Here is a 21,896-nt window from a genome sequence, read left to right as displayed (position 1 = left end):
CTTCTTTTCCACCTATCCACTCCACCCTCCCCCCGCCCCCGACCTATCACCTTCATCCCCTCCCCCAATTACCTATTGTACTCTATGCTACTTTCTCCCCACACCCACCCTCCTCTCACTTATCTCTCCATGCTTCAGGCTCTCTGCCTGTATTCCTGATGAAGGGCTTTTGCCCGAAATGTCGATTTTACTGCTCCTCGGATGCTGCCTGAACTGCTGTGCTCTTCCAGCACCACTAATCTAGACCCTGGTCTGGAACAAAGGTCTTATGAGGAAAGGCTGAGGGATTGGGTCTGTTCTCATTGGAGAGAAGAAGGCTAAGAGGGGATTTAATAGAGACTTACAAGATGATCAGAGGATTAGATAGAGTGGACAGTGAAAGTCTTTTTCCTAGGATGATGATGTCGGCTTGTACGAGGGGGCATAACCACAAATTGAGGGCTGTTAGATTTAAGACTGATGTTAAAGGCAGGTTCTTTGCTCAGAGAGTGGTAAGGGCATTGAATGCCCTACCTGCTAATGTAGTTAACTCAGCCACATTAGGGAGATTTAAACAATCCTTGGACAAGCACATGGATGATGATGGGATAGCGTAGGGTGAATAGGCTTAGATTAGTTCACAGTCATTGCAACGTCGAGGACCGAAAGGCCTGTTCTGCGCTGTATTGTTCTATGTTCTATGTTCTATGTTCTATGTTCTATGTTGTAACTCCACTTGATAGTCTGCTTTGGGTTGGTGAGCTCATCTCTGTTTAAAACTGCTACTCTGCCTCCCAAAACTATGGCCTCTCATTCTAGATTGTCCCATATGAGGAAGTGAACAAGAATTCAACAGATCTGTTGGCTGAAGGTCTTTGAGCACCTGAATCTTTGACTCTCCCTCCCTTGTCCCTCCATAACCTTGGAGGCTTCTCTCTGTTTCCAACCAAAGGCACACCATTCTAGGGTGTTTGGCTTCTTCTCATGTTGCCATAAGTTCGGATTGTTGCCCAGTTGCTGAGCACAAAGGTAAGGACTGACTTACCACCTTACTGATAATCACAGGAGAGATAACGAACGACATGTCACCAGCTTTCCTCACCTGAGCCAGACGATGAAGGGCTTGGGGGATATTATCCTGGCTAACACTTCAGTGCCAGCTCTGAATGGGGTGCTACACATTGTAAGGGACCAGACCAGACCCCCGCAAAGTATTTCAAGAAGGTAGTCTTGGCCCTAACTTTTTCTTATTTTAAAGTCAGATGTGAAGTGGGTGTTCCAGGTGTGATGCAGCTGGTCAAACCACTTGGCTTTAAGGGAAACAGAATTTATTTAAATACTACAGTTGAAACACGAACGAAAGAAAGCAGAATATAGAATAACTTAACTATTTGAAAATTCATATCGCAACGTAACTAAGGAGCTGTTCCAATTCCTGTCACATCCCACAAATGCCCCCCTTGGCGAAAGGTAAATTCAAACACTGGTTCTTACAGACAGGAGAGATTTCAGAGAGAACGCCAGTCAGGAAGCATCTGCTGAAGCTTGGAACTTTTCTCCACTCCAGCATCTTCTGACTGCTACAACTAAACGAAACTAGTAAAAACCTGTACTGGGAGAACGGGCCGCTCCCTTGTCATTGTTCAAGTAGACATGCCGACATCTTTGCCTTTATGAACTCTCTTAAAGAAAAACCCAATGACAAAATAACCATGTTAAAGCATGATCATAGCAGTCATAGGTGTTAATCATATGGGTTGTTTCGTCCTGGATGGTGCCAAGCTTCTTGGGTTTGGCTGGAGCTGCACTCATCCAGACAACGGGGGACCACTCCATCCCATTACTTCTGCCTTGTGGGAGGTTAGAATAAGACTACAGCTTGGGAGTTGGTGGATGCTAACATACCCATGGAAACTATAGAATTGGCATTGATATCATCTTTCAATGAGCATGGCCCAAGCGGACTTGTTGAGTAATTTGTCTTTCTCACTGCTTGGAGGAGTTGAATCGTCTGGCACCTTCACTGGCAAATAAACTGTGATGTTGACACAGCATTTCATTAGCTGTCCAGCATTTTGGCACATCCTGCCTCTCTTATTGATTACCTACGTGATCGCAGGGTTAAAAAGAAAACTTCCACAGAGAGAGGCTTCTCAGTGAGAGAGAGCTGTCAGCTCTGAGCAAGCGAGGGTGTGCACATCAAAAGCTGAACACAGAAAATTCCAATATTCCCCGTTCGCTGATAAATCGGGAAGGAGGAAAGGAAACAACAAATCAACAAACAAAAACAATTGACTGAGAGAATTCCGCCTGCCAGCCAGCTAATCAATGAGAGGTCAGAACCATCCAAGGTGGATGGGAACTAAACAGACAGATCAGAATTCTGTAGCTATTGATTGCAAAGTAAGTATGACTGGTGAATAATAAGGAGCTGTTAAAAATGTCTGCAGAAGAGACTTACAAAAGAGCTTGTCTTGAACTCAAACTTAATCCAACGTCAGCTGTGGCTCAGTGGAAAGCTCCTGAGTCTAAGGCTTGTGGGTTCACATCCCACTTGGGAGACCCACTTAATGATAAGGTCCTGGGGAGTGTAGGTGGACAAAGTGACCTTGGGGTGTAGGTTCATAGTTCCTTGAAAGTGGAGTTGCAGGTAGACAGGATAGTGAAGTAGGCCTGTATTGGTCAGTGGATTGAGAATTGGAGCTGGGTAGTCATTTTGTGGCTGTACAGCACATTGGTTGGGCCGCTTTTGGTATACTGCGTTCAATTCTGGTCTCCCTGCTCTAGGAAGGATGTTGTGAAACTTGAAAGGGTTCAGAAAAGATCTACAAGAACGTTGCCAGGGTGGGAGTGTTTGACTTATAGGGGGAGGCTGAATAGGTTGGGGCTATTTTCCCTGGAGCATCAGAAGCTGAGGGAGTGATCTTATAGAGATTTATAAAATCATGAGGGGCATGGATAGGGTGAATAGTCTTTTCCCCAGGATAGGGGAGTCAAAACTAGAGGGCATAGGTTTAAGGTGAGGGGGTAAGTTTCAAAAGGGACCTCAGGGATAACTTTTTCACACAGAGGGTGGTGCGTGTATGGAATGAGCTGCCAGAGGAAGTGGTGGAGGCTGGTACAGTTACAACATTTAAAAGGCATCTGGATGGTTACATGGATAGGAAGGGTTTAGAGGGATATGGGCCAAGTGCTAGCAAATGGGAGCAAATTAATGTAGGATATCTGGTCGGCATGGACGAGTTGAATGAAGGGTCTGTTTCTGTGCTGTACATCTCTATTATTCTATGGGAAAAGTCCCACTGGCGAGAGGACCAATGGGGCGGGTATCCCAAGGAGGTTCTTGCTAACATTTGTCCACAACCATCACCTCTGAAGTGAACTGTCCAAACGTTAATGTTATCTGGGAGCCTTGCAAGTTGTCTCTTGTATTTACTACAGAATCATTCAAAACAGAGTCGAGAGAGACATTTGTTGTTCTTGCTTTGTGAACCTACAAATGTGTTTCCTTATTTTCTCTTGTTAGACAAGAATTTAGGAAATTCTCCCTGTTTCCCAATCAACCAATATCATCTATACCATATCATTCATTCTGTGATGTTCCTGGAGTCTTGCCATGGCCAAGATGGCTTCAGCATTCACTAACCCCAGTCCAGATGGATCCATTGATTGAGAAGCACTTTTGGACATCTTGAAGGATATGTGAAGTCACTAGATAAACCTAAGTTTTGTTTTTAATAAGCTCATTCACAATCCCTTAATTTCAAAAGCTGCTCACACCGATGAGAAAGAAATCAGACGGTCATCATGAGAAAAAAAATAACGTAGCTGCTCATTCCACAGAATTGTTATGGTTCAGCAGGAGGCCATTCAGCCCATTGCACCTGCTGCAATTCGGTGACTGAATGCCAATCTTCTGCCTTTTCCCCATATTCATCCACATTGTTCTGAGTCATAGAGTAATACAACATGGAAACAGACCCTTCGGTCCAACCAGTCCATGCTGACCATGTTCCCAAATTAAACTAGTCCCCCTTGCTTGTACTTGTTCCTTATCCCTCCAAACCTTTCCAGTCATACTCTTACCCAAATGCATTTTAAATGTTGTAGCTGTACCCACATCCACCACTTCCTCAGGAAGTTCTTTCCACACACGAACTACCCTCTGTGCAAAACATTTGCCCCTCGTGTCCTTTTTAAATCTTCTCCTATCACCTTCAGCATATGTCTCCTAGTCTTCAAATCTCCCACCCATGGAAAAGATTCTAACAGTCACGTTATGTTTGCCCTTTTTAAAGACCTCCTATGCTCCAGTGAAAAAAAATCACAGCCTATCCAGCCTCTCCCGATAACTCAAACCCTCCATTCCGTGCTAAATCTCTTCCAAACCCTCTCCATCTTGTTAATATCTTTCCTATGACAGGGCAACAACAACTGGACACAATACTCCAGAAGAGGCCTAACCAATGTCCTGTACAACCCCAACATAACATCCCAACTCCGATACTCATAAGGTCTCAACAATGAAGGCAAGTGTGCTCCAGGAGTGGCCTCATCTATAATTCCATCAAACAATCATCCAGTGTCCCCTAGATTACCTCAGTTGAATCTACCTCCACCACACTTCAAAGCATTCACACTCACACCACGCTTGCTTCATTTGCACATCATTTAGATAATTTCATTGTGCATTTCCAGGGTATCACTGGGGAGGCATGTTGGGGCCAATTTGGTATGTGGGCCTTGGTCAGAATATGAGTGAAACTGACCTAACTCAGAAGAGCACCTTTCTAATGGTGACCGTGGTAAGGTCACTGAGTTAGTGATAATCGTCTGGGAGTGTGGGTTCAATTGCTGGCTGACGGAATTCAACTGCTACTCAAAAAACAAAATCTGGAATTGAAAACGAACGGTGACTGTGAAACTATCACGATTTTTTTGTGACAAGCCTGCCTCGATGGGATAAAATCAGGAAAGCTAATGGAATACTGGCCCTTACATCTAGAGGGGTGGAGTGCAAGGACGCAGATGTTATATAGAACCCTGGTTAGACCCCACTTGGAGTACAGTCAGTTCTGATATAATGTGATAGTTCCACTCCTGTGCGACCCTATATTATGAGAAAATCGCGTAATGGCCACACCATTTAAACTAATGGGGCCGGAATTGCATTTTAGCCGATACAGGTAATGGAAATTCACATGCTACACATAACGGTCTAAACTCATCAATCGCGTTATAGCCAATGCACGTCGAAGAGACGTGCGTTATAGCCGAACCAACTGTATTGTGAGCAGATCTGGGCACCATACCTCAGGGAAGCTAGAGTATAATAGAGAGCATAATATAGGTTTACTAGAATGATACCTGGACTTCATGGCGTTAACTCATGAGGAAAGATTACACAAATTAGGCCTGTTTTCCCTAGAATTTAGAAAGTTGGGGACTGTAGAACTAGGGGGCATAGTTTGAGAATTATGACCAGACCATTCAGGAGAGAATCAAGATTAGGGTGGTGCTGGAAAAGCTGAGAGTACAAAAGGTGGATGGAGGTGGGGGTAAAGGTGATAGGTCAGAGAGGAGGGTGGAGTGAATAGGTGTGAAGGAAGATTGACAGATGGGATGGGTCATGAGGATGATGCTGAGCTGGAACGTTGGAACTGGGGTAAGGTGGGGACAGGGGAAATGAGGAAACTGGTGAAGTATACATTCAGGAGAGATGTTAGGAAGTACTTGCACACACAAAAGGTGTGAGATATTTGGAACTATTTTCCAAATATGGCAGTAGGTGCTGGATAGGTTGTTCATTTTTAATCTGAGATAGACAGTTTTTTTGTTCAGCAAAGGTAAATCGCTTACCCCGGTAAACGTGGGGGTCTGGGGATAGGATGAGAACCTTGGTCTGGGATGTTCTTCAGAGGGTCATTGCAGACTCGATGGGCCAAATGGTCTCTTTCCATACTGTCGGGATTTGATTCTATGATCTGCAAGGCTGAGTTAAATAGAGCGTTGACAGACAAGAGGGTCATGGCTTATGGGCTGGGGGGTGCAGACGGGAAAGTGCAGTTCAGACCCCAACCACGTCAGCCATGACCTTATTCAATGGACTTGAAGGGCCGAATGGTCTATTCCTGCTCCTAAATGCTATTTCCCAAGTTTCTCAGTCTTTCTCCCCTCATCGCCCAACTTGCAAATTACGTCCATTCTCGGCTGGAAGCAACGGGGGGGAGCAGTTCAGTCGCAACAGTTATCACAGTTTAGCACCAATCCTATCCACACTCAATCAGCCATCTACCTCCACATCCGAGCAAGTGTTGCTTGCATTTCCATTAGTCTTCCAAAAGCTCGGGACATCCCAAATCAGTTGACCCTGGATGAGGTATTTCTGAAATGCAGTCACTGGTGTGACGTTGGAAACATGGTGGCCAATTTGCACACAGCAAGCTACCACAAAACAGCAATATGATGCTGATGATTGGACCGTCTATTTCAGGTGCTAATTGGGGGATAAACACGAGCCAGGACACTATGAAGATCTGCTGTTTCTATGGCAATGCGATTGACTGGACGGCGTTGTACACAGCTGCCCTTATTATTAGAAAGATTACATCGAATTTAACAGCTCACTGAAGCCAACTGGTACAAACTGGTACTTATGTTTCACACAAGTCTCTTCAGACCCCAATTCATCTCACCCTGTCCTCGTACATTTCTCTTCCTCTTCCCTGCATGTGTTCACCCAGCTTCCATTTAAATTGGCTAGCAGACAGGAGTTGGAAGCACTTGCGCCCCAGTGTAGCTCCTTAATTAATGACCTTCCATATCTTGGCAAACTCAGCCCTGAGCAAGATTTATACCCAGAATCCCTTGGTCCCTGTAACCCAGTAACATGTCAGCTGATGGCTTTGTTACAAGGCTGGGGAAACTGTGCTTCAGAACCACCAAATTTAACTTATTCCTTCAGGGGTTCTTGGCACCACTGACAAGGCATTTGTTGCTCATGCCTAATTACCCTGGAACTGAGTGGCATCTTAAACCATTTCGGAGAACAGTTCAGACTCACTGTAGATTTGGAGTCACAGCTGAGCCAAACCAGGTGAGGATGACAGACATTATGGGAACAGGATTGCGCCATTCGGCCCCTCTAGCCTGTTCCATCATTCAATAAGATCCTAGCTGATCTGCAGCCTAACTCCACATACTGACCTTTGGCCCAAATCCCTCAGAATTCCTACAGCATGGAAGCAGGGCTTTTGGCCCATTGAATCCACAGCACCCCTCCAAAGAGCATCCCACCCACCTGTAACCCTGCATTTCCCATGGCTAATCCGTCTCGCCTGCACATCCCCAGGCACTATGGGCAAATTAGCACAGCCAATCCACCAAACCTGCATATCTTTAGACTGTGGGAGGAAACCCACGCAGACACAGGGAGAACGTGCAAATTCCACACAGACACTCAGTTACCCAAGGCTGGGACTGAACCCGAGTCTTTGGTGATGCACGGCAGCAATGTCAACCACTGAGCTACCATGTGGTGAATATTGAAGTTAAAAATCACACAATATCAGATTATAGCCCAACAGGTTTATTTGGAAGCACTAGCTTTCAGAGTGCCTGCTGAAGGAGCAGCGCTCCAAAAGCTAGTGCTTCCAATTAAACCTGTTGGACTATTGCCTGATGCTGTGTGATTTTTAACTTTGTCTACCTCAATCCAACACTGGCTCCTCCAAGTCATGGTGAATACAGAAGTTATTCAATGTGAAAGGCAAACATTAATTTTCTTGGAGTTATGGCAATGGGGTAAAATACCAAGGCATTAATCAGTTCCCTGAACCATATGGGATGATATCTAGGTACCTGTAGTGGCTATTTCCATTAAAAATAGAGACATTACTGACAACCTCTGAACATTACTCACAATAATGAGTCACACTATAATAAATTAGACATTTACTGGAGACATTACTGCTGCAATCCTTGAATACATGACGTCTCAATTATTTCCAAATGACTAATGTGACGAAGAACTTCAATGATGCTCACCCAAGCACAGCATGGCACGGCACAGTGGCTCAGTGGTTAGCACTGCTGCCTCACAGCACCAGAGACCTGGGTTCAATTCCCACCTCAGGCAACTGTCTGTGTGGAGTTTGCACATTCTCCCCGTGTCTGCGTGGGTTTCCTCTGGGTGCTCCGGTTCCTCCCGCAGTCCAAAAATGTGCAGGTTAGGTGAATTGGCCATGCTAAATTGCCCATGGTGTTAGGTGAAGGTGTAAATGTAGGGGAATGGGTCTGGGTGGGTTGCTCTTCAGAGGGTCGGTGTGGACTTGTTGGGCCGAAGGGCCTGTTTCCACACTGTAAGTAATCTAATCTAATCAAGCCTAGCAGAGAGAAGATGTTGATAGAAAGGAGGAATCTATTGGTGGACTTGGAAGAAAAACCCACCCACGTCCAATCGAGGAAGCTTCTCCAATGACTCAGTGGGAGGCACTGGAGATTTCCAACAAGGGGCTGGAAGTAGGTGGGGTGGGGGAGGTGTTTTGTGCTCACCTGCCTCATTGGTACCCAAGGTCTGCTGTATACCCTGTCCAAGCCAATGGGGTAACAACCCAGCTGCTTGAAACAGGAGTGAGGCCACTCTGTGATGAAAATGGGAGACTCTGCCTGGCCATCCAATCCCAAAGACAGTTCTGGGAAGTGAAGCGCACAGATCTCGCCCTGGGCAAACAGTGCCATGTTATGCCAGGTTACCAGCCACCTAATTTACCATCCTCAAAGCAGCTGCTCAAAAATGCCAGCCACTAAACTTTTTCCAATTTCTATTTTGTTCTCTCGAGACTTGTAAACTGCTGACATCCAATTAGATTCCTCGTTGCAAGTCGCTCTCCTGCCTTGGTTTGAGTTTATCCAACAACACGTTGTGGCTGTACAGGACATTGGTTAGGCCACGTTTGGAATACTGTGTTTAATTCTGATCTGTAGGAAAGATATTGAACTTGAAAGGGTGCAGAAACGATTTACAAGGATATTGCCAGGGTTACAGGATTTGAGCTACAGGGAGAGGCTGAATAAGCTGGGGGTATTCTCCCTGGAATGTTGGAGGCTGAAAGGTTACCTTACAGAGGTTTATACCCTGTCCAAGCCAATGGGGTAACAAACCAGCTGCTTGGAACAGGAGTGAGGCCACTCTGTGATGAAAATGGGAGACTCTGCCTGGCCATCCAATCCCAAAGACAATTCTGGGAAGTGAAGCGCACAGATCTCGCCCTGGGCAAACAATCATGAGGGGCATGGATAGAGTAAATAGACAATGGCTTTTCCCTGGGGAGATGGAGTTCAGAACTAGAGATTTCAGATGAGAGGGAAAAAATTCAAAAAGGATACAAGGGGCAACTTTTTCACGCAGAGGGTGGTGCGTGTACGGAATGGGCTGCCAGAGGAAGTGATGGAGGCAAAAGTGAGGACTACAGATGCTGGAAACCAGAGTTTAGAGTGGTGCTGGAAAAGCACAGCAGGTCAGGCAGCATCCGAGGAGCAGGAAAATCAACGTTTCGGGCAAAAACCCTTCATCAAGAATAGAGGCAGGGAGCCTCCAAGGTGGAGAGATAAATGGTGGGGTGGGGCTGGGAAGAAGGTAGCAAAGAGTATAATAGGTGAATAGAGGTGGGGAAGGAGGTGATAAGTCAGAGGAAGTGATGGAGGCTGGTACAATCGCAATATTTAAAAGGCACCTGGATGGGTATATGAATAAGAAGAGTTTAGAGGGATATCGCCCAAGTGCTGGCAAATGGGACTAGGTTAATTTAGGATACCTGGTCCACATGGACAAATTGGATGGAAGAGTCTGTTTCCATGCTGTACAGCTCTATGTCTCTATGACTCTATGACACATTCCTATAGTGGTTGTCATGCACTTGGTCATCCAGAGACAATTTGCAGAAGGAATAAAGAACTGCATCCTGAGGGGTAACTGGGAGAAGGGTTGGGAAACAGGGAAACCATCTGAAAGGCAGGACTAGGTTTTGAGGAGGTGGCTGAATTGGAAGCTGAAGGGACATTGAGAGATATGGATGCTGAATATGGGCTGGTATCTTACCAGTGAAGGGACAGCAGAGTGTGGAGAGGATTATAACACCATAAACATTTGAGCAGAAGTAGCCATTCAGCCCACTGACTCAGCTCCGCCTTTCAATGAGCGTGTAGCTAACTGAATAATTATCAACTTCACTTTCCTGTCTTTTCTACATGACCTTGGAAAAGGAGAGATCCAAGTTTGCATTGGATGAGACCTTAGAGAAAGGGATGACACATTGGAGGTTGCAATAAAGACGAGAATTTCAATGTAATTTTCCCAGAGGATAAAGTTAATGGAGGTTGGTGAAGACAAGCACAAAAGTTAAATCAAACCTTTTTCAAGACAGGATCTTGATGGAGAACTTTGGGATCAGTTAGTCTTTCTTGACCCCAAACGCCCCTCCTTCCCCCATCCCCACAGGGTGAAATGGTGAAATGTGGGCAGGTTAGCATCAGTGAAGGCGACAGACATGATGAAGCTGGGAGTCAGCATGCTGAGTGGGCAATGGGAGAGAGACATGCTGATGTTGTAATGGTGGGCAAATGATAGATCATGGCTATGGATACTCTGTTGGATCTGAAGGTCCACCAGGATGCAAAGATTGCAGATCCCATTGCAAGCTGACAGACTGCCGAATGCGATCGGATGCTAAGGTTCTTGTGAGAGAATAATATTGGCTTCCAGCTCATCCATGAAGGTTTGTTTTACAATTGGACCACACATTGGTGATTGAGGAGTCGAGGTGGTGATGGGCAGTCTGGCACAGCTACTGCTTTGACAAGATTACGTTGTCCATGGTTATTATTAGAGAGGTTGTAAATGACACACATTCCAATACATCTGGGGTGTATGATTTTACGGCCAATTTGATTGTAGATAACAGATACTGCCTCAGGCAGAAGGCTTTCAAGTTTTTTTAAAAAAACAACTTGTATAATGAAAGGGGTGTGGCCAGTTCTTCCAGCTCAGCTTTTCTCTAGTTTGGTTTTTTTTTTAACACTAGTGTGAAGAAAGGCCTCTCGACCCACAGAAACAGGTCCAGGCTGGTCCTCTCTCTCAGACTTCTCTCCTGTAAGACCCTGTGTTTGATCTTACATTTTCTGCCAAGGGGTGTTTATGGGGATTGTTGCAAGCATTTGGAACAGCATCACTAAGTTGGGATGATCTGTTGGGTTTTCCGATAGGTTAGGTTATTCAGTATTCTGTTTTCTGTTGCTTGTGTTTCATACGGTAATCTTGTAAATAAATTCTGTTTTGTTTGAAATCTAAGTGGTTTGACCGGCTGGTTCCCTCCTGGAATATCCACTTTACCCCTGCTTAAAACAACTAGCAAAGTTAGAGTCTGGGCTACCTTTTTGAGGGAGCTGGCCTGGTCTGTGGACTAACTGAAGCAAACAGCTGATGCGGCCAAGGGAGAGCACATGGGTAAGGAATAGAAAGGGTAGGACAGACAGACAGACAAGGGGAATGACCAACCAGCATTCCAGTTGCCAATTATGTTCTACTGTTATTTATTCTAAGTGCATGAGTAATAGATGGGGTGTGAAGCGAATTGGGGCATGAACACAATTATCCTGGACGCACACAAGCTGAAAGGCAACGGCAAATAGAATGATATGCTAGCAAGAAACCAATTGACGGTGTCAGGGAGAACATTAGCAGGGGAAACGATTATTATGAAGCAAAGAAAAATGGTATTAATTTGTGTTCTCATTAACATGGATGAGCGATTCCTATTGTATGGTAACTTGCTTTAAAACATAGCTGGATTAATTAAATGTTTACCAGCCATCCTGTTGCCAGGAATCAATTCAACTCCCAGCTCCCTGAGTGATAGAAAGATTAATCCATATTTAGATTTTGCTTGATCAGATTGTCAAAACACAGGAAATACTTCTTCTTGGTTTAATTATGCAAGATTCATTCAGGTTTGTTATTGCCTTTCATTTACAACTGACTGTGTTAAGCGCGCAGAATGTTCCTCTCGACACAGGGCACCCCTGCCTCAGGCTTGCTGTATCCAGACACAGCGTAATGCTACTCTTTTGGCAACAGCATCTCCAATCTCACAGTAGCTCTTTGAGGAATAAGAAGAAATATTGGAGAGTAGGAGAGAGAGGAAAAAATCGGACAGGGAGAAAGAGATGTGGAGAGAGAAAAATAAACAGAGAGAGAGATAGGAGAAACTGAAAGGGAGAAAACAAAAAGATAGAGAGAAAGACAGAAAAAAGAAAGCAACAGAAAGAAAGAGAAAATAGAGATAGAGGGAAAGTGAAACAGAGTAAGAGAGAAATGGAGAGACATAGGGAGAGAAAAATGTTTGTGTGAGAGGAAAGACAACGCCAAATAGAGGGAAAGGTAATGTTGAAGAGATTGAGAAAGAAACAGATACTGACAAGACCATACAAGCATAGAAAAAGCAAACCCTGGAGGAGGTAGACCAGTAAATTGACACTAAAAGGTTTTTCTTTAAAAAAAACTCATAATAAAATAAACCACAAAAATTCACTATCCTATATCTTCAAAATAATATCATTTGGGTATGTTATTAATGTCTCTGATACCATCATTGCAGTCAGTGAGATTACAAATACTTGCCATTAAACTGCACACCCTGAGGCTGAGATATGAATGGCTAAATCAAAATAGTACCCAACCTTTCTGAACATAATAACAGCAAACATCACTCATGTAAATATTTGCTCCGCTTCACCGTCACCTTTAAGACTTTAAGAACTTCTGCAGTTTTGCTGTCAGACATCTTTTGATCTTTATTTTTGAATAAATCCAGTTTCTCACATCTCAACCCAATCCTTCCATTTCAGACTCTACAATTTCACATTTAGGGACTTGATTCTTTGCTCACGAGTACATCTGAGCTTGAAAAATAGGATCATTTAATGAAACAGATCATATTAAAAAAAACTTATAAATGCAAATGAGACAAGTGGAATGAGGTGAAAAAAAATATTAGCGAGAGAGGGGAAATGTTCAGTAATGGAGAGGCAGAAAGAGAGCATTAAACGGGCGAGAGAGAATGTTACATACTGGGGGGAGAGAGAGGGAGAGAGACAGAGAGGGAGTATATAACACATTAGGAGAGAGAGTCAAGAGAAAGAATGTTACATGCAGGAGGGAAAGAATGTATTATATACTGGGAGATAGAGAGAACATTCAATAGTAGGAGAGAGAGAGAGAAAAAAACATTATATATTGGAAGAGAGAGACAAACAGACAAACACAGTATGTTACATAATGGGAGGGGAGAGAGAGAGAGGACATTATGTAGACATGGAGAGAGGGGGGAGTATTGGAAAATAACATTGAGGGGAGAGAAACGCTGGGGAAATCTCAGCCAGAGGTAAGTAATATAACAAGGTACAAGCCAACACATTGGGGGAGGGGGAGAGTGGCACGTACTGGACAGAGACAATAAAAATTAAAAAGAGGAAAAATCAGGGAGCAGGGGTTTGGAAATGATGAAGGTGCTCAGATGAAAGGGAAAAGTGAGGGTGGATAAACCTGCAAGGAAGGAAGGAGACAGACAGAGAGAGAGAGAAGCTAAATGTTAAAAACAGAGGACGCTGGAAATCAGAAACAAGAACAGAAATTGCTGGAGAAGCTCAGCAGGTCTGGCAACATCTGGGGAAAGAAATCAGAGTTAACGTTTCGGGTCCAGTGACCCTTCCTCAGCGCTGAGAGAAAAGAGAGGAATTGCTCGGGGAAAAGCCAAAAAATTTCCAACGATTAGTTCTGGTGGGACACTGAAATAAACTGGGCATCTCCCACTTTACAAAATACTTACCCCCACCCCACCCCGCCCAAGAAGCGTTCTGTTTTAAAGTTAACCCGCGTGGACATTGAAAACTGCTACCACCAAGGAACGGATAAAAACAAAAGCCCCCTGGGGATTTGCAAACATGAAGCATCCCACTTCCCAGGAGCCTGAATGATCCAGCAACTTTCAGAACGAAAACAGTGAGCAGCTCCGCACTTAGAATAAAAGAATTGAATGATTCATCACCAGCCTGCACGGCGCTTTAATGAGGAACATTTTGCAGCTTTTTTTTTACAAAAGTCTTCCCTAATGATACAGACGCAAAATATATATAAAAAAAACACTGGTTATTCCGAGGCGATGGACTTTGACAGCCGTTCAAAACCTAGAGCAGACAGAAGGTGCACACTCACTATTTTTTGGGTGTTCCGTGATGAGCTGAGTTTGGTGCCGTTGAGTCCCACCAAGGTGGGCAGAGTCTGTGACATCCAATTTGTGACCATAGCCATCGTGCTCAGGACAGCTCCAATTTTCAGCAGAGGAACACTCATTCTGAGCTCTCTGTCATTCCAGCCCTTCCGCCTTTGCGACTGGACTGTACCGCTCAGGCACACACACACACACACTCCTTGATGTGGTTCCTCTCTCTTTGTCAATGTCTGTATGTGTGTATGTGTGTGTGTCTCAGAGGCTAGCAGGTCCGTCACATCAATTGCAAATCCTTCGGATTCCTGTCTCCCTGTCTAAACAACACCAGCCTTCAAAACCACACCACACACCTCTCTCTCTCTCTCACACACACACACAAACACACACCCACCCACAGACAGTCAGACCCTGACGTCAGTCTGAGCAAAGAAAAGTAGAGAGAGAGAGATGAGATCTGTTGGAGACGAGGTTGCATTTAACGCTTTGACGTCTGGGCAATATTTGCACACACACACACACACTGCTGTGGAGAATCTCTGTGTTAGAAATTAAGTCAGAAATATTGTAAGCATGCAAAGCCATCTGGAATATCTGTGGCTGCACCTAATTAGTGAGCAACAGGACTAATCAAGTTACCTTTTGATGCCAGTTCACACAGACTTAATTATTCCTAGTCAACCTCTTCTGACATGTTATGGCAACTCTAGAGGCAGGTAGGACCTAATTTTTAAAATTAATTTATTCATTTGTGGGATGGGGTTGTCGCTGGCTGGGCCCAGCATTTATTGCCCGTCCCTAATTGCCCCTTGAGAAGGTGGGGGTGAGCTGCCTTCTTGAACCGCTGTGGGTTAACCCATAATGCCCTTAGGGAGGGAATTCCAGGATTTTGACTGAGTGACAGTGAAGGAACAGCAATATATTTCCAAATGAAGATGGGGAGTGACTTGGAGGGGAGCTTGCAGATGGTGGTGTTCCCATTTACCTGCTGCCCTTGCCCTTCGAGATGGAAATGGCTGTAGGTTTGGATGGTGCTACCTGGGGATCTTTGGTGAATTTCTGCAGTCCATCTTGTAGATAGTACACAATGCTGCCACTGAGCGCTATGGTGGAGGGAGTGGATGATTGTGGATGAGGTGCCAATCAAGTGGGTTGCTTTGTCCTGGATGGACCTGAACCCCACAGTCCCAGTCTCCAGGCCACAATAGCAACCTCCCTTCCCCCCTGAAACTGGGTAGCAAGAGGATGTTCAGTGCTGATCTGACTGAGGTGTCTAAATCAAGGATTCATTGGGACAGGCTGAATCTTCTTTGGAGTAATGTCAGGAAATACTTGTTCACATAAGGTGGAATTTTATGTACTAACTAAAAACTTTGTTAGGAAAGGATTACAGAACCAAGACATGTGGATGGAATTAAGATATAGTTTGTAATGTTCTAATTGAATGGCAGAACTGGCTCAAAGGGCCAAATGGCTTCATCCTCTAGTTTTTGTGTTACAGTTCTGTCAATAAGCCCTAGTTACTGTGGTAACATGCCCCTTTGCATTTCCAAAGGTATGGATAATGATGGTAGAGGCTACAATGTTCTTTCTGATCACATGAATCTCCCTCCCGCCCAGCTCTTACCACCTGCCATTGGCTTGTGTTGGCAGGTTAATGCAAAACCAGCCTGACCAACCCACTGAGCACTTCTTCAAGGTGGGCAGGATATTGGAGGAGGCTGGGAATGGGGTCTGGAGTGGTCGAGGAGGCCCAGCTTTGGTGGTAAGTACAAGAGAGTTTGGTGTATTTGTGCTCCTTAATGTTGGATAGGCCGGAGAAAAAGCTTTGGTTGAGGGTATTCTGATGATGGGTAAAGCCCAAAACACCAATTCTTTTTCTCCAGGGAAAACAGCCCCAGCCTATTCAGCCTTTCCTGATAGCTCAAACCATCCAACTCTGGCAACATCCTTGTAGATCTTTTCTGAACCCTTTCAAGTTTAAACTCCTTGATATTAAACACTGTCTGCTATTAGTCTCTTGCTCCTCAGATGCTGTCTGACCTGCTGTGTTTTTTCCAGTGCCACACCTTATCAACTTGAACTTACTGAACACGCCTTCCTATGTCTTTTTTTAACTCATTCACGGGATGAGGGTGTCACTGGATAACCAACATTTATTGCCCATCCCAGAAATGGAAATGTGTTGCTGGAAAAGCGCAGCAGGCTTACTGAACACGCCTTCCTATGTCTTTTTTTAACTCATTCACGGGATGAGGGTGTCACTGGATAACCAACATTTATTGCCCATCCCAGAAGGGAATTAAAGTCAAGCACATTGCTGTAGGAGTCACCTGTAGGCCAGACCAGATAAGACAGCAGTTCCCTTCCCTAAAGGACATTAGTGAACCAGATGGGTTTTTACAACAATCAACATGATTCCAGATTTTTATTTAATGCAAATTCCACCATCTACCATGGCAGGATTTGAACCTGGGTTATCAGGTTCTGGACTGACTTAAACACGGAGCTCCTGAATCAGAGGCAGGGACTTTGCCCACCACATCACCAGGCCTCCTTGTGTTCTTACATCCACTAAGTTGCAGCAAAGGGTTTTGTAGATCACTCTCGTCCCCTCCTGCACAGTCACACTGCAGATCAGTTTGACAGAGACAACTGGCTCTCAACAAAGTTCAAGATGGGTCAATGATTCCAAATTTGCTGGTGTGGCTGACTGTGAAGGTGATCCCAAACAATTGCAGGATGACTTCAAAGGAGCAGGTTAGTGGCAGACTGTGTTTTATATGGAGGAGCTTAAAGTTGAAAGTGTTCAGAGATGATTTACAAGGATGTTGCCAGGGTTAGTGGGTTTGAGCTATAGGGAGAGGCAGAATAGGCTGGGGCTGCTTTCCCTGGAGTGTTGGAGGCTGAGGGATAACCTTATAGAGATGTATAAAATCATGAGGGGCGTGTATCAGATAAATAGACAAGGTCTTTTCCCTGGGGTAGGGGAGTCCAGAACTAGAGGGCATAGGTTTAAGGTGAGAGGGGAAAGATTTAAAAGGGACCTAAGGGGCAATTCTTTCATGCAGAGGGTGGTGCGTGTATGGAACGAGCTGCCAGAGGAAGTGGTGGAGGTTGGTACAAGCATAACATTTAAAAGACATCTAAATGGATATATGAATAGGAAGGGTTTGGAGGGATATGGGCCGAGTTCTGGGAAATGGGACTGGATTAATTTAGGACATCTGGTCGGCTTGGACAAGTTGGACTGAAGGATCCATTTCTGTGCTGAATATCTCCATGCCTCCAAGTTTGAGATGATGCATTTTATCAGAAAGAAAAGACAAGGTAGTGTTAATGTGACGTGTACAGGGACCGAGGGACCTGAAATTTGGTTATATGATTCTTTGGAGGTAGCAGGACATCAAATTGTTGAAAATGCATGTGAGGTCCTGAGCTCTATTAAAGATGGGTATTGATATAAAAGGAGGAAAGAGTATGCTGAGTGCTTCTGAACTGCAATTGGGCCTCATCTACATTATTATGTGAGAGGGCTCTTGCTTGGGGAGAGGTTTACCAGAATGGTTCCAGGGATGAGGGAATTTAACTGGAAGGTCAGGTGAAAATGCTAAAGTAGTTCTCCTGGGAGCAAGGGAGATTTCATCCAGGTGGGCAAGATTATAGGAACATAGGAGTTAGGAGCAGGAGAAGGCAATTCAGCCCTTTGAACCCACTGTGCAGTCTAATGTGATTTTGACTGGCTCAGATAAGGTAGACAAAGAAAAACTGGTCCAATTGAATAATGTCATAACGACTCAGGGAGACAATTTCACAGGAAATTCAGGCTAAATGTGAGGAAGTTTCTGGTTTTCCACAGTGAGTGGCAAAGACCTCGAAATTTGTTGTCCGTGGGACAGCTGAAGTGGAAGGAAGTTGGGAGGTCGTTGGCACAAAATGAAGCTTTAGCACCACAAAGATGGGGCAACGGAATTGGACTGACCGGATTGCTCTCCAGAGGGCTGACATGGATTCAGTGGGGTAATGTATTTTTCATTATCCATTCATGAATTGTGGGAGTTGCTGACTAGGCCAGTATTTATTGCCCATCCTCTAATTTCCCAGAGAGCAGTTAAGAGACAACCACATTGCTATGGGTCTGGAGTCACATGTAGGCCAGACCAGATAAAAATTGCACTTCAGAATGACTTCACTTGCAATATTGTGCACAGTTTTGGTCCCCTTATTTGAGGAAAGATGTAGTGGTATTGGAGGCAGTTCAGAGGAGGTTCACAAGATTGATCCCAGAGATGAGGGGTTTGTCATATAAAGACAGATTGAACAGTGTAGGCCTATACTCTCTGGAATTTAGAAGAATATAGGAAGAACAAATTGAGGCATTCAAGATGATAAAAGGAGTGGATAAAATAGACGTGGAGTGGATGCTTTCTCTTGTGGGACATTCTGGGACGAAAGGTCACATTCTTAGGACAAGGGGCAGCAAGTTTGAAACAGAGATGAGGAGAAACTACTACCCCAAAGTGCGGTGAATGCTGAGACAGTGAGTAAAGTTAAGGGGGAGATGGACAGATTTCGAATTGGTAATTGGGTTGAAGGGATAAGGGGAGAAGGCAGAATAATGGGGGTGAGGAGTATATCAGCCACGATTGAATGGCAGAGCAGACCTGATGGTCCAAATGGCCTAATTCTGCTCCTACACCCTTATGAACTTCCACAAAAGGACATTAGTGAACCAGAAAGATTTTTATGATAATCGTTGCAGGGTTGCCATTAAACTGGCTTTCTTTAAATTTCAGATTTACTTCACTGAACTAAAATTCTGCCAACTGCCATGAACCCATAATACCAGACTACTCGCCCAGTGACATTATCACGACACCTGCATCATCTCGCTGTGGCCTGTTCCCACGCCATAATCACTTTACTAGACTATGACCATGCTCAATTCTAAAGTAGAGACCTTAAGCTCTTGATATCCCACCACAAAGTGCATCATACTGCAGAACAATGCTACAGCCCACAAGGAAAGTGATACTCAGTCCTTCCATTTTGCACACACACAGAATAGCTGCACTCAACACTCACACAGAGCTAGCACCAGAAAAGACACACCAGTGACGTGCATAGACATGCACATATACATCCAACCCTCCCTGATATCCAGAGATATATATGGGGTTGCTAATGTCGGTAATGTCATTGATTATGCAATTCAGCAATGTCAGCAAACAGAAGTTTACATTTAATTGAAAAATTAAAATCCAGAACTGATTGCTTGACTCAGTGATAGTGACCATAAAGATATCGTTGACTGCCATAAGAGCCCATGTACGTTCACTAGTGCCCTTTTGCGAAGGAAATCTGCCATCCTTACCTGATCTGGCCTACATGTGACACCGACAACATCTTGGTCGAATGGGTTTGACTTTGATTTATGGTTGTCACAGGTACTGAGATGCAGTGAAAAGTGTTATACCATATAAAGTGCATCAGGGTAGCAGAACAGAGTGCAGAATACAGTGCTACAGCCACAGAGAAGGCTCAGAGAGAGAGAGAGAGAGAGAGAGAGAGAAAGAGAGACCAAGAATTAATATTCGAGAGGTCCATTCAAAAGTCTAGTAACAGCAAAGAAAAAGCTGTTCTTGAATCTGTTTGTATGTGGATTCAAACTTCTGCATCTTCTGCCCAATGGAAGAGGGTGAAAGAGTGTATAACTGAGGTGGGAGGGGTCTTTGATTATGTTGGTTGCTTTCCCGAGGCAGTGGGAAGTAGAGTTGGAGTCAACGCATGGGAGGCTGGGTTGCGTGATGGATTGGGCTGTGTTCACAACTCTCTGTTGTTTCTTCCAGACTCAGGAAGAGCAGTTACTTCAGCCAGATAGGATACATTCTATGGTGCAGCTATAAAAATATTTGTAAGTGACTTTATGGACATGCTGAATTTCCTTAGCCTCCTGAGGAACTAGAGATGTTGTGCTTTCTTGATCATTGCATCGACATGGGTTGGGCAGGACAGATTGTTGGGTGATCATCCCTCCCAGGGAGTTGATGCTCTGGACCATCTCCACTCAGCCCCACTGATACAGAGATGGGTGTGCCCTCCACTCCACTTCCTGAAGTTAATGACCAGCTCCTTCATTTTGCTGATGATGAAGAGGTTGATGTCTGTACACCACGCCACTAAGAACTCAATCTCTTTCCTATATTCTGTCTTAGCCATCTTCCAAAATAGCTTAGAAAGCATTTCAGACCAAGGGCAGATAGGCATGGGCAATAAATAACAGCCTAATCAATGATGCCCACATCCCCGAAATGAGTAGAAAAACAAATTGTGTGGACAATTCAATTGAATCCGTTCACAAGGCATTTATCCATCATTTGCACAAATGATTCCTCTTATCTGAACAATTCATTATCACCAAGCTCTGATCAAGTAATTGTTTTCAAAAAAATATTTACAGTGAGATGAATAAGATCGGGGAAAGATCAAGGCAGCTCCGGAGCACAGAAAGATTTAAGAATAAATAATGTTCAAATAAAACTGACTGCTGCTGTGTTCCTGCAGTTCTGATGCAGTGCAAAACATCAAGGAAATACTTACTGAGAACGTCATCAGTATAAGGAGCATGCAGCTAATATTTTCACACAGATGTATGCTGTTTTGCAAAGCGCAGCAAGTTACAGAATTAATATCGCCAACAGCAAATCCTGTTGAATTCATTGACTCCCACATCCCACCAGTGACACCAAGATTGAGGCAGATTCAAGCTCAATGCTTAATTGCCTGACACCTGTAGTGCACAATGTTTTGCAGCAAACAGCGTATGTCACAGACTGTCATGAACACTGACTGAGGGATATGTCTACATACATTGAAGTGAAGCTTCACTGGTTTTCCTCTACAAGGGATGGAGGAGCAATGGAGGACATTCTCTGAAGCCTGACAGAGTGAGACTCTGGCTCAATGGGATTTGACATGTCTTGAATGTAGTTCCTCATTCACATGCTCAGGAGCTTTTCCTAGACAAAAGGTTGAATTATCCCTTAACTCTCCCTGCAGTTCTCAAATGTCTCTTCTCCTTTTGCTAGCTTGTGGTTTTCTCTCTCTCGCCTTCCCTAGTTTGTGTGTTTTTCTTTCTCTTTTCCCTTGAATTTGTGTTCCCCTCACAGTTTGTATTCTCCATCTCTCCCGTTTCCATTGCTCTAATATCCAATTTTTCTTTCTCTCCTGTTTTTTTTGTGTCTCTTCCTTCCCAGTTTCTGATTTCCCTTTCAGTTTGTGTCTCTCTCTCTCTCTCTCCACACACCCAGTTTTTCTTGCTCTTTCTCTCTCCCCCTACAGTTCTTTCCTCAGCAGTTGCAGGGTCTCCCATTGGTTTTCATTGACTCCTAACACCATCCTCATGATAGGTAAGGATGCAATGAATTCTGAACAGGAATTAGCTAACCTGATGTGGAGTACGTGACTGTGTGAACACATACAAACGGACACACACACAGACACACGCACACACACAGATACACACACAGACAAACAGACACACACAAAGACACACACATACAGACACAAATACAGACACACACACAGACACAAATACAGACACACACACACACAGGCACAGACGCACAGACAAAC

At 44.4% G+C, this 21,896-nt stretch overlaps 1 protein-coding gene across 2 annotated transcripts in view; it reads right to left on the bottom strand.

Moving 5' to 3' along the window:
* Positions 1-21,896, bottom strand: part of olfm2a (olfactomedin 2a) — a 338,899-nt gene that overhangs the window by 110,399 nt on the left and 206,604 nt on the right. The window contains exon 1 of one of the 2 annotated variants that reach the window (XM_043694955.1): positions 14,249-14,649. The exons of the other annotated variant lie outside the window; for it this stretch is intronic. Within the exon in view, the coding sequence (XP_043550890.1) occupies positions 14,249-14,386 (138 nt within the window). The 5' untranslated portion in view covers positions 14,387-14,649. Of the gene's footprint in view, positions 1-14,248; positions 14,650-21,896 lie in introns of those variants that run through there. 2 annotated transcript variants of the gene reach the window in all.

This window comes from Chiloscyllium plagiosum, chromosome 8 (assembly GCF_004010195.1).
Source record: "Chiloscyllium plagiosum isolate BGI_BamShark_2017 chromosome 8, ASM401019v2, whole genome shotgun sequence".
Lineage (NCBI taxonomy): Eukaryota > Metazoa > Chordata > Chondrichthyes > Orectolobiformes > Hemiscylliidae > Chiloscyllium > Chiloscyllium plagiosum.
This window is presented reverse-complemented; position numbering and strand designations above follow the sequence as displayed.